This window comes from Lutra lutra, chromosome 3 (genome assembly GCF_902655055.1).
Source record: "Lutra lutra chromosome 3, mLutLut1.2, whole genome shotgun sequence".
Classification (NCBI taxonomy): domain Eukaryota; kingdom Metazoa; phylum Chordata; class Mammalia; order Carnivora; family Mustelidae; genus Lutra; species Lutra lutra.
Window position 1 is genome coordinate 14,040,569 of NC_062280.1, and position 13,902 is coordinate 14,054,470.

At 43.1% G+C, this 13,902-nt stretch overlaps 1 protein-coding gene across 8 annotated transcripts in view; it reads left to right on the forward strand.

Annotated features, from left to right (window-relative positions):
• Positions 1 to 1,169: 1,169 nt before the first annotated feature.
• Positions 1,170 to 13,902, forward strand: part of KIAA2012 (KIAA2012 ortholog) — a 105,939-nt gene continuing 93,206 nt past the window's right edge. For 4 of the 8 annotated variants that reach the window (XM_047720761.1, XM_047720762.1, XM_047720763.1 and 1 more), the window contains exons 1-2: positions 1,170 to 1,623; positions 2,811 to 3,095. In XM_047720761.1, the coding sequence (XP_047576717.1) occupies positions 1,540 to 1,623; positions 2,811 to 3,095 (369 nt within the window). In that variant the 5' untranslated portion in view covers positions 1,170 to 1,539. Of the gene's footprint in view, positions 1,624 to 2,810; positions 3,096 to 13,902 lie in introns of those variants that run through there. The other 4 variants (XM_047720765.1, XM_047720767.1, XM_047720769.1 and 1 more) reach the window with 4 other exon arrangements.

Here is a 13,902-nt window from a genome sequence, read left to right on the forward strand (position 1 = left end):
AAACCCAGAAGTGGGATTCCTGGATCGCATGGTATTCATTATTTAAAGAATTGCCATACTGTTTTCCACGGGGGCTGCACCACTTCGCATTCCCACCAACAGTGCACAAGGGTCCTAATTTCTTCATCTCCTCACTAACACTTGGTATTTTGTTTTGTTTTGTCTTTGAACAATAGCCATTCTAATGGGTATTGAAAGGGCACCCACTGGTTTTGACTAAATTCCATTTTGAACCTCTGCATTCAATGTCCTAATTGTCCATGATAAACCCCATCTATTAAATAGCATGACCCGTATTTTTTCCTCGGAGACGAGCCTGCCTCCTCGGAAAGCCACGGAGGGAGATCTAAAACGAAACTGGGCCTGTAGCCTGTTGTACTTCTTCCTGGAGGTCAGTAGGGGGCACTCTCACAAGGTGGCCCTGGAAGTTCAGTAGACTGATGACCCGGCAGGATGGTTTCTAGACCAAAGCAGGGTTCTAGATCACCAGCAAAAGGGTCTTTTGGTTTCCAGAACTTCTTACTGCGTCCTGCCCTCATAGCGTCAGCATCAAGGAGAACCAAGCAGCCCAGGCCATAGCCCTGTTTCTCAAAGTGGGTGCTACTGGTACGTGGAGGGGGATTATTCTGCATCATGCAGGACAGTTGTGGAAAGCACCTCCCCGCCCCCTCCCCCCCACATCTCTTAAGAGATTGGGAGTTGCCCAAGTGAGACAGACCTGCAAAAGAATCTGGAGATTCCCAGTATCTGCACTCACCCATGCAAAGTCGCAACTACCATAAAAAGGCCTCGTGTCTAGTTGAGAAGATGCTGGAGCTCAGCCAAGGAAAACGTCACAGGTTGCTTTAGGTGACCTAGACGACTCCTCCGAGTCTATCAATGGCTGGTTGACAGTGAAAAGCTAGCCTATCAGGAGAACGGGGAAGACAGCCTTCTAAAAGTAAGAAGAGTACAGTAACAGAAAAAAATACCCCAACATCGCTGCCGCTCCTGCAATCAGGACTTGAAATCTGAGCCCGGTCCCTGAACCGTCCCTTTGACCTTCCCTCCCCCGCAGTGTGTGAACACTGCCCTCAGCAGTCCCTGCCTTGCCTCGGCTGGTTGAAGAGACTTCTCGTCCCTGTGCTACCATAGCAACCAGAAAACAACCTCCGCTCACAATGAGAAGGATGGTGCAGTGGCCCAGATCAGTATACGAACGCGGCCCCGTAGCAGAGCAACAGGACAGAGGGACAACAAGGGTGCAGGCGAAGAAGAGAGAGAGGGGGGTTGCCCGAGGAGGAGACAATCCAGAGCTTGAGATCAGTCTGGGTTTGCGGTTTATTTTTTTCTCCCGACAAAGACACACTCTGTCTAAACTGTGTGGCTGGTTGTTATTAAGAAGCTGCTGTACGAAGGAAAAATGTATTTCATAAAAGGCCCAGTGTTTGTGGTCTTCTCGGGCTCACTGCTGAGCTCAGGAAATCTTGAGGTGTGACCAGTTTTCAGCCTTCAAAACCAAGATGAACTGCCCTTGAGGAGGGTGGTCAGAAGGGAAACATGTTCACGCTCTCTCTCCTGAGCCGGGGACATGGGAAGTTGGTCCAGAACAAACAGAAGCTAGAAGTCTATTTTGAACCAGAGGTGAGTCTTAACAGCTGAATAAAGGCATATTTGGGGGGTGGGAAGAGAACACTCTATTTTTCCATTTGGGGCTGAACCATGCGTGTTTTGGTTTGGTTTGGTTTGTTAGTGAGGTTGGCGGGGGTGGGGGGTGGTCGAGGGTAGATGTTCCCTCTTCCCTTGGTTAAACTCAAGAAAACAAGGAAGTTTGCTTGCACATCAGTGTTGCCTCTGGGACCCTCTTCCTTCCCCTTGAGCACTCACTTACAGCCTCATTTGCTTTAGACCGAAGGAGATTCCAGACTGTTTAGAATTCAGGCGGTTTGGTTCAAGACCAGAATTTCCACCTGGGTCCTGGGCAAGTTGATGGCCGTTTGGTTTTTAGAAGTTGTGCTCTGCGGTTGAAAGGCTGTGTATGTTCGTGCCATTTCAATGGCTTCCTTGAACTTTCTGGAATTCAACCCAGAAGACTCATTACTTGACATAGGCAGAAAAAATAAAAATAATTTTTTTTTAATCTCATTTTAGAAGGTTTTAAAGAGGTGGCAAAATTCCCTTGTACTGGAATTTTATTTCATTGAATCCTGCTGGGAATAAGCAACCCAGTGGGGTTCTTTGAAAATGTTTGGATCACACAGAGACTTCCATTGTCATGGTAGCTTGTCGTGATATTTGACCTTTGCTATATTAAAAGACCTATAAAGTTTCAAAGGACCTCTGTGGCCAATGGCATTTACTTACTTACAAGATATGCAACTACTTTATAGGGCCCTAAATAGCCAAATTAGGTAATGTTACATGGCATCTGGAATGCAAAGAAAGTCTCCCTGTGTGGAGTGATGCTTGGAATGAACGGTTTTCCCCTAGTTAAACTGCCAGCGAGTCCAGTTCTAATTTCAAAGTTATCTGCTGCCCTTGATAATTGTGACTACTTACTTGCATACCATACATGTTAAGTGGTCTATTGAAGCCTCCAGGCATGAACGGCTCTGCTAAAAATTCTATGGCGGTAAAACGGAACCCTGCCTGAGGTTCTCCTGATTCTGAGATGTGGAGAACGAAATCCGTTGCTCAGAAGAGCGGTTGTGTCCTGTGACAGCATGGAAACAACTCACGGAAAATCAGTCACTGCAAAAAGATCAAACACCTTGCACAAGGGCTGTGGCTATCGAGGGGCCTTGGATTGAGGTGGTTTCTTTCCCCTGCAGGATTACTTGAACTGGAAGTCCCCAGAAGATTATGTCCTGGTCAGCAAACCGCAGGAGGAGGGCGGTGCCAACCAGCACACCTGGAGCCTCTTTCTCCCTAAAACCTTCAGTACCAGGAAGGGGGCCTTGATCCTCTACTCAGAGGGTTTAGCCATAACAGCATGGACACCGGAGGAGAGGAGAAAAGGCCCCCACCGCCCCAAAGGCCGTAGGAAGAGGCCAGGTATTGAGCTGCACACACTTCAGGACCTCAAAAAAGCCATCCTGGCGTATGGAAGGAGACAGGTAGGCAGAGCAGTCCTGGGTTTGGGGAAGGCGCTGGCCTGCGTGTCTAGGAATCCAGCTGTAGCTTTGGCCATGCCTTCTCAGACCCCAGGGAAGATATGAAACCCTAAGACCTCCGTTTCCTCATCTCTCTGATGGGATTGTACTCTGGGCCCTCTAGGCCTCACAGAGTTGTCACGGGGCTTAAACAAGATAACGTATGGGAAAGGGCTCTGGAAGCATCGGGGGCAGTTGCTACCACCATCTTGTATTTTACTTTCCGTTAGAGTAACACAAAGTCCTTTTCAGCTTCAGACGGACCCAGGCCAGCAGACGTTTCATCAGAATCCTTGAAATCCTGCCTCATAGCCACAAGCATCATCATCACACCTCTGATGTTTTTGGCTTTGTGCAAAGGAGAGGAGGAACATTTTAAATATTTACCTTGAGCCCTTCAGCATCTGCAGGAGAAGTTAATGAGTCTTTCCATTCTGAATTTAGTATTAAGGGAAAACCCTTATTTTTCTGATTCATACTTTCTAATGTCTTATGAGATGTCCACGCAGTCCCTGATTGACATGCACGAGCCCTTTGGCTGAGGCCATGAGAGAGTCTGGGAAGATGCGTCGCTTTATACAATTCTAGGTTACAGATGTTGGGGTACCCCCTAGTTTTTTGTTTTTAAGATTTTATTTATTTATTTGAGAGAGAAAGCACAAGAGAGAGCAGAGAGTTGGGAAGGGAGAATAATGGAGGGGCAGAGAGAGAAGCAGACTCCCTGCTTAGCAGGAAGCCTGATGTCCGGCTCCATCCCAGGACCCCCAGATCATGACCTGAGCTGAAGGCAGACGTTTAACCAACCGAGCCACCCAGGCGCCCCGATTACTCCCTAGTTTAAAAGTCCGCCGGCTTCTCGTTCCCCACAGGCTAAAGTCATTAGCTTCTTAGGCCAGGCCCTTCCCGCTGACTTTCTCTTCCAAAGCTAGCCGCAGCTGCTGGTTGTTTTTACCACCACGTTAACTGTGAACCCCTCAAGAACCCACCTGCGTGAACAGCTCACTGTTCCCCAAACACTCCGCACCCTCTTCTGATTGTATGCTTTCGCATCTGCTTCTATGCTCCGGCTTACCCTACAAAATACGACTCAGATGCCATTTCCTCACTGAAGTTTTCTCCCATTTCTCTAGGCAAAGATATCCCATTGCTCTCCCCTCTGTAAACATTCCCATAGTATCATGCATTGCAATATATCTCTTTGTCCATCTGCTACCATCTCCTTGAGGGCAGGGACCATGTCTAAGTTTCAGAAAATAGTACCCATAACTGTTTGTGGAATGAATAAATCGACCATGTAGGGTATTTTCAGTGTTTCTTCCATCATCTCCCAGTATCGTTACTGGGCAACTTACCACCTACCCCTCCCTAGACAGAGCTTCCAAAAGGAAAGATTCCTGTGCCCCCTTTCCTTCTTTCAAAATACAGAGAAGTTTTGTTGTTGTTGTTTTTTAAAGATTTTATTTATTTATTTGACAGAGAGAGAGAAAGAGAGGGAGAGAGCAGCGGAGGGAGAGGGAGAAGCAGATTCCCCGATGAGCAGGGAACCCGAAGCAGGGCTTGATCTCAGAACCCTGGGATCATGACCTGAGCTGAAGGCAGATGCTTAACCAACTGAGCCACCCAGGTGCCCCCAAATACAGAGAAGCTTAATGATGTGACCAAATGCTCATTGTCCTTTGTCTTAGAATCATGAATTCTTGGGCAAAAGGAAACCAATTGTTACGGAAAGCTTACTATTATTTTATAGCTATTATTTCATCTTCACGGTGACTCAGTGACATACAGTTTTTCTTGCCGCCTTCCACATATGAGAAAACTGAGGCTCAGAGGAGTTAAGCGATGTGGCCAATGTCTCAGAGCTAGTAAGTGACAGAGCCAGAATTCAAGCCCAGGGGTGCCTACCTCCCCAGGACAGGCATGTTTGGTCCTTTGCCCTATTGTCTTTGGGCTTAGAAGGGCCCCCAGAGGTCATCGTGCCAGGCCGTGGCCTGTCTGCCCTCACATCCGTTCCTCACCTTTACTTTGCTTTGCACAAATTGAGCACAGGCTATACACAATTCCACAGATATCTGTATCAACTGGCTTTTAGTTGAATTTGCCGGTGGGAGACGTTGGCAGGAGACTGGAGACGGAGGACAGAAAAAAACAAGATATTTCTCCCCCTCCATTCTGTCTGTAGGTGGTGATCACCTCTGTGTCTAGCTCCCCAGACAGAAACCAGGTTTCTCCTGCTGGGGACCCCCACCTGTTCCTCCCTCAAGCCCAGGGACGGTGCTGGCTTTTTGATCACTCATCTCAGCATCACTTGTCCATCGTTCCGGCTTCCGAGCTCGCTAGTCATCTACGCAACCAATTCCCTGAATTAAATTTTTGCTGTGTTTAAATACTAAGAGTGGTTTCTGCGTTCGTGGTTCGACCCTGCTGTGTAGGCTACCTTACTGTCAAGAGTAAGAATACAGCTTTCCGACACTTCACTATTTCAGGCCGCCTAAAGTAGGAGAGTCTATTTGGGGATGGGATGGGTTAGACTTGGGCTCAGTGAAAAGAGGGGAAGTTCCCGTCCTCCCGTGGTACCCACCTACCAGGTTTATAACCCACGCCCGTAACAAAACAGAACACTGTCACCTACCCCCGGGTGGGTAGAAGGGAAACTGTGTAAAGAAATCAGAAAGGAAAGAAAAGAATAGTTACAGGGCGGAAATGTAAGATTAGAGGACGTTGTAGGTTGAAATAGGGGCAGGAATTTGAAGGGATTTGGGATTAAAGAAAATGAACAGCTCAGGAGAGCTTTGTAAACTACAGACCACCATCTGCTTAGGAAAACTACAGACTGGCAAGAAGCTTTTTACATCATAATATTCAGTGCTGAGAAGGCTGTGGGGGAATGAGCTGTCTCATACATCAGGAGCGCGCAGTCACATGAGCTATCTGAAGGGCATTTTGGCAAAAGCCTATGAAGAGCTAATACTCTGATTCGGCATGCTACTTTCAGGAATTTGCCTTAGGAAATAATCAGAGATGTGCCCGATGATTTATGCACAGGAATGTTTACTACAGGTTATTTATTACTATGCAAGACATTGAAAAGAATAAATGTCTAACAATGAAACATTGATTATATAAATTATAGTATAGTCATATAATGAATTTGGGGTTGGGGAATAAAGTCATGTGTTAGTCATGAATAACATGATAAAATATCCACAGTATATTCTTAGGGCAGATTACAAAGGAATATTCATCTAATGAAAATACTGAAGTTCATTAACATTTTTTGAGTATTTACTGCATTCCTGCTAACTCATGTATGCTTCCTATCAGTCCTGAGAATGTACTATTACTATCCCATTTTATTTATTTATTTATTTATTTAAAAGATTTTATTTATTTACTTGACAGAGAGAGAACACAAGTAGGCAGAGAGGCAGGCAGAGAGAGAGCAGGCTCCCTGCTGAGCAGAGAGCCCAATGAGGGGCTCGATCCCAGGACCCTGGGATCATGACCTGAGCCGAAGGCAGAGGCTTTAACCCACTGAGCCACCCAGGCACCCCAACTATCCCAATTTAGAGGTGAGGAAATTGAAGCATGGAGAGCTTGAGTCATTCATCCAAGATTATACAGTCATACATAAATAATCATACCAGAATTCGAGCCTAGGCAGTACAGAAAACACCTTGCTAACATAATCCCAATTTTCAAAAATTAGTTATAGAAGCAGAAGGATACACATCAACTTTCAACCATGCATGGTGGAATTAAAAGTCATTTTTTTTAAGATTTTATTTATTTATTTGACAGACAGAGATCGCAAGTAGGCAGAGAGGCAGGCAGAGAGAGAGCATGCTCCCTGCTGAGCAGAGAGCCCAATGCGGGGCTCAATCCCAGGACACTGGGATCATGACCTGGGCCGAGGGCAGAGGCTTTAACCCACTGAGCCACCCAGGTGCTCCTTAAAAGTCATTTTTATTTACACATACCTTTTTACCAAACATTATTTTTTTAAGTCATGGAATTTTAAAAATAAAATAAAAATCTACAGGGAATCTCTCATCTTTATATGGATTCCCTGTGTATATATATGTAATTACAATAGATTTCCTCCTGGTTAAAAAAATAAATTAAAATAAAAAATTTTAAAAGTAAAGATTTACTAAAAAAGTAAATATCTATCCCTTTGAAGGAAGTAAAACAGTGGCAGAGAGAGTGGGGTTAACCCTAAGGGAGCCAGGAGAGGTCAGGAAGGGAAATGAAATAGGAAAAGTGCTGTAAATTGAGCCCACCAATAACCACGCCATCTATTTCTCAGGGTCAGTATTTCATTGTTCAAATAGTATATAGTTTAGGAGTTAAAAACACCACAATCAAAGTAAAAGAACCAAAACAGGGCAGGAGGGAAGAGGAGATAGTTAACAGACAGAGTAGTACTACTTACAGAGGGATCTATTCTGGCTGAACTATGAAATCAGGAAACCTGCGAAAAATTCCAGCTCGTTCAGACCTGTGGTCCTAGAGCCCATCGCAGGGAGCTGCGATTAAATTTTTCAACCATCTCCCATTATCTCCAGTTCCATACATGGATATAAAGGCATGGGTGTGGCAGGACATCTATCTGGGTTTCATAGTTCAACATATACTTACTCTTTAACCTTCTTGATGGCCCAACTCCTAACGAGCAAAGGTTAAGTGCTAAGTCAAGTGATTAGATATCAGAGTTCTCATACTTGTAGATACACACAATATGTTGCTGGTTTTTTTTTTTTTTTTTTTGAAGGAGAAAATATTGTTAAAACATTCCCGAAGTGGTTACCATTTTTCCTGAGGGTTTGAATTCATTCAGCTTCCCATTATTTAGAATTTGAATAGCTCTAAAACCTAAATAACCATAATCTGGGGGTAGTATCGAAATGATAGTCATGATGATTCTCTTGAAACGTGGCAGAATCTTCAAATACTTCTCAAATCATCAGCAATATGACATAATTTTCCCATTGTTTTAGTATGTCTTGTTCTTTTTTACAAATATATTTTAGTTTTATTTGGTTACAAAAAAGTGTGAGCCTTTTTGGGTTTTGGGGTTGTTTTTTCTTAAGTAATCTCTATACTGTGGGACTTGAACTCACAACCCAGAGATTAAGAGTTGCATGCTCTATCGACTGAGCCAGCCAGGTGCCTTAGTATTTTTAATTTTTTTAAAAGAGTTATTTATTTATTTATTTATTTATTTAGAGAGGAACGGGGAGGGGCAGATGGAAGGGGAGAGAAGATTCCCTGCTGAGCACGGTGGCCCATGCAGGATGCAGGGCTCCATCCCACGACCCTGAGATCATGACCTGAGCCAACCAAGAGTCAACCACTTAACCAACTGAGCCACCCAGGTGCCCCTCTTATTCTTATAGTTTTAGAATTTTGTAAATCTGGTGATATTTTTAAGTGTCCAATGATGAAACATAAATAGTATATTAAAAATAATTTGTTTCAAAAATTAAATTCACAGAGCATCCCATTTCTCTGTCCCAGTGAGGGATAAATGGAATTCAGATTACTATAGTTGATTTCAACTAAGGTTGCATTGCTATTGCCATCTCCCTTATAAACCTGGCTACATTTAAGGGTAATATCAACCTTGCTCCACTGAATATATCCCTACACATTCTACACTGTCTAATATTTGAGCCTCAAGGTTCTTAACTCTTTATTTGGTGTTTTCAGCCAAAGTCCAAGCCATGAAGGCACAATCAGGCTACTATCTTATCAAGTAATATTGTGAGAAATGTGTTTTCTGAGTAAAATTTATTTTCCTGTCCTGAATATAATGGTTCATCATACAAAATAGAAAAATATAGAAAAGTAGGCAGTATAAGTTATATTTTGAGCCAAAGACCAGGAGGAAGAAGTTCCTTTTGTGACAACCTGCTACTTGTTTGATGGTGTTCCTAAGAAATGCTCAGTGCTGACGGCTATCAACAAAGCATCAAGTAGGCACCAAAGCAGCGAAAGGTTAACAGAGTGACCTGACTATACTCTGTCTGCCAACTGTCCTCCATTTGAGCCGCTCCTAACCACTTGTACGTAGAGCCTTTAGGAAAGCCAGAAGTAGGAAAGATCAAGAGTATATCAAGGTTCAACCATGGCAATGAGGTCAAAGGTACTGCCAGTAATAGCTAGCACTAATTGAGTGCTTAGTGTATGCCAGGCATTTTATCTATATAACCTCACTCAATTTGCACAAGTTTATGAGTTGGGTATTAGTTTTATCCCCCAGTTTGTAGGAGGAAACATTGGGGCTTGAAGTTAATTAACTTGCCTAAAGTAACACATCTGAGGGGTGGATCTAGGATTAGAAGCCAGACAACTGATTCCAAAGCCTGACTCCTAATGCTTAAAGGGCCTGATTTTGAAGATTCCACATGCTCCAGAGAAAAGAAGCACCTCTCTTGCTTTAAGAGCAGTTTTTAAAAGGGGATCTGGGTCTTCCTAAACATCCCTTAAAACCGTTTACAATTCTAGGAAACCAAATCAGATTTTCATCAAAATCAGCCTGGGTTATAGGTAATATGTTCCTAGTTAGCCATGTATACGATCCAGTCAACTTCTCTTTTTCTAGGCTTTATGTACTTCATCCACTGGGTCCCTTGTATGACCAACAAATAGAGAACATTTATACTAATGGCTAACGCTTATGTAACACTATTATATCCATGACTATTATAAGCACTTTACACTTACTATCTCATTTAATCCTCACAGCAACTTTATAAGGTGTGTTGTAAAATTTATAACAATTTAAAAATATATTTATAAGTATACATATATAAAACATATAACAACTTTATAAGGTGTGTAACATAAAATTTACCACTTAATTTTAAATATACAGTTCAGTGGCTGTAAGAACATTCACATTGTTGTACAATGATTACCAGCATCCATCTCCAGAACCAAAAGATTTTATTTTATTTGTTCTTTTTAAAAGATGTATTTATTTGAGAGAGAGAGAGAGCGAGCGAGCATGGGTAAAGTGAGGGAGGGACAGAGGGAGAGGGAGAGAGAGAATCTCCAACAAACTCCCCATTAAGGGCAGAGCCAGACACAGATATGAGTTTGATGAAGATTCTCTTCTTCTCCCTCTGTCCCTGGCTTGTTTCATTTAGTGTAACATCTTCAAGGTTCATTCATGTTGTAGCGTGTAGTGTATCAGAATTTTTTTTTAAAGCTGAATAATAGTCCTCTATGTATAGAGCTTTGTTTATCCATTCATCAGTCAATAGACATTTAGATTGTGTTCATACTTTGACTATTATGAATAAGGTCGCTATACATGTGGGTCTACAAATATCTATCTCCTCGGGCCACCTGGCTGGCTCAGTTGGGTGTAGAGATTTCTTAAAAATAAAATCCTAAAAAAAAAAATCTTAAAAAAATATCTATCTGTTTATGTCTCTGCTTTCATTTCTTTAGAGTACATATCAGAAGTGGAATTGCTGAATCATATAGTAATTTTATTTTTCGTTTTTTGAGGAGCTGCCATATTGTTTTCCACAGAAGCAGCTGCATCATTTCACATTCCCACCAGAAATACACAAGGGTCCCAATTTCTCCACATCCTCACTAACACTTGTTATTTTCTGTTGTTGTTGTTGTTGCTGTTTTAATAACAGCCATCTTAATGGGTGTGAAGTGGTATTTTGTCATGGTTTTGATTTTCATTTCCTTCCCATTGAGCTGACTTTTCATGTCCTTATTGGCCATTTGTATCCCTGTTTTAGAGAATTGTATATTCAAGTCCTTTGTCCATTGTTAAAATCAGGTCATTTTGCTTTGTTTGCTTTTGAGTTGCAGGAGTTCTTTATGTATTCTAGATATTAATCCCTTATCAGATAAATGATTTGCAAATAATTTATCCGATTCTGTGCATTGCCTTTTCAGTCTGTTGACAGTATTCTTTGATGCACGAGTTTTAAATTTTTATGAGGTCCAATTTATCCATTTTTTTCTTTTGTTGCCTGCTCTTCTGGTGTCATATTTACAATAAATTGTATGTCCTATATTGTATGTCCTATGTTTCTTCTTAAAAGTTTCATAATTTTAGCTCTTATACTTAGGTCTTTGATCCATTTTGAGTTAGTTTTTGTGTATGGTGTGAGGTAATGGTCCAACTTCATTTTTTTGCATGTAGGCTATGTACTTTTATCATCCTCATTTGACAGTTTCTTAACTGAGGCACAGATGGGTCAAGTAATTTCCCCAGTCACAAAGCTAGTAAATAATGGAGCGAGGAATCAAACCCAGGCAGACTGAGCTCTTATAAGAACTGAAGCTTAATTTTTGCTATTTTCAATTCTAATTGTTATTATCTTTGCTTTGATGACATATGGCTGGTCAACACTTTGATGTTAAAAATTGTGTGGTCAGGAATCAAGCAACAATGGGACTATCTGAAAATTCAGGCCACTTTCTGATTCTCTCTCTCTCTTTCTCTTTTTGTTTTAAGAATCACTTATCTATTTGAGAGCAAGAGAGCATGAACAGGAGGGGCAGAAGGAGAGGGAGAGAGAATCGCAAGCAAACTCTGCCCTGAGCATGGACCCCAGTGCGGGGCCAATCCCACAACCCTGAGATCATGACCTGAGCAGAAACCAAGAGTCGGATGCTTCACTGACTGCATCTCCCAGGCACCCCAATTTTCTTTTTAATGGCTTGATATCCAGGAACATATAGTCACCACAGATATATGTAAGAGAGATAGTATCATTTGCCCAGAATCCCAGAAATTAAATCTGCAGAGAAAACGGCTGGCTGAGAGTGGTAGTGTTTACACAGAACTGATTAGAGTCAGGCTACGGGTGGAGAAGGCTTCCTAGGCACAGCTGCAAGTGGTACACATCTCTCCGTTCCCATTACAGCCCCACTCGTATCCCAGTAGCACGTCCCTAGTATCTCCACGGCTGGCTCCAGTCAGACCTGCACAGGTGCGACAACCACGGGTGGTCAGCCTCTGTGGGAAAGCTTGGCCTTTGCCAGAGCACACTGGCTCCTGCAAGCCTGACTGCAAAACAGGAGGCAGCTGTGTTCCTCCTCAGAGAAGAACTTCTGATGGAAGCAAGCAGTTCAAGAGACAGGTGTTCAGCAGGGAAGGACAGGCACTTTGGGGATTTTGATTCAAATGCGCCAGCATCTTGAGGGGTTATTAACTAGTCAGTGCCTAGAATAGTGTCTGACCTACATCAGAGGCTCAGCACATCGTTGTTGAACGAACATATGAGCTGTCAGGGTGCGACAGGGAAAGGCTATAACCTCTACCCAGCAGGGGTGTGCAAGGACCAGATTAAAGTGACTACATCTTGGAGGAGGTAGAATTTGAGCCGAGTCTTATGGTACAAATAAGTGGAGAGAAACCTTCCAGTCATAGGTAAGGGAAGGCCTGGAGGGGAGAACCAGCGGAAGAAAGTCAGGGCAATGAGGCAGGTAGGACTCTTAGCCGGAAATGGACCTGGAGAAGTGGGTGGGCTCAGATTGTGCAGGGTTTTGTCTGTTGGTCTTGGGATTTTTGGACTTCTCTCTTCACCCCTCTGTCAACTCCCGCACGCAAAGGCTGGCCACCGTCTGTGGTGAGATGGCAGCTGGCTATCTGGGCTTGGCACCCTGCCACCCTGTATCTGCTGAGCAGCCTGCAGCGGCTCCTTCCATTCTCTGGAAACCCTCACTGGCCAGCACTGGAGCAGGGCGGACATGACAGCCAGTGCACGGTGGGGGCGGGGGTGGGGGATGGGGAAGGCACTTGGGGTCTTCTCTCCTCCTCCGCATATGGAGGCCTGGCGGGCACTGCAACATGGCTGGCCAGAGAAAGTCCCTTATTAAAGGAAGCACTCTGGTAGAGTGGGGACAACAGGCTGTGCTGTGCACAGTAATTACTCATTTCAGAAGAAACCAAAAGCTGGAATTGATTGGCAAAGCCAAGGCAGGCTTGAGAAGCCAGCCTCCTGCTGTCACTTATTTCCCTGTTCCAGAAACTCCCTTCCCGACTCCCTTCTGTCTCCTTTTAGGTTTTATAGAAACTTCTGGTAGTTAGAGGTCCAGGTTAATGTTAGAGAAGGAATTGAGAGGAGGATGGGTATAATAAAATAATTTTTAACATGTTTTCCATGTATTAATATCCTCTAGCCATATTATTGGATTTTTAATTTCAAAAAAGGAAGGCAAAAAAAAAAAAAAACCAAAAAACTAACTGTAACTTTATGCCCAAGACTCTATTACCACTGTTATTAGAATTTTAGTATATTTTCTTCCAGTTTTTCCATCATGATTATACATGTATAAAATATACTTTTATGAGATTGTAATTGTACTTTACATTCTCTCTTGAATCTTGCTTTTTTCTTTTCTTTTTTTTTTTAAATATTTTATTTATTTATTTATTTGAGAGAGAGACAGTGAGAGAGAGCATGAGCAAGGAGAAGGTCAGAGGGAGAAGCAGACTCCCCGTGGAGCTGGAAGCCCGATGCGGGACTCAGTCCCGGGACTCCAGGATTATGACCTGAGCCGAAGGCAGTCGTCCAACCAACTAAGCCACCCAGGCGTCCCTTGCTTTTTTCTACTTAACATATTATTCTACACCTTGGAAATGATTGAATAGGTTTAACCCTCCCTGGTCTTCTTGGTAGCTCTAAGCAGGCCTTGGGCCTCTCTCTCAGTGCATCAGTGTATCCAATGACATGTGAGATCTATTAAGCAACTTCACAGCATGATTTGAGAAATAACTAAGAGAAACCAG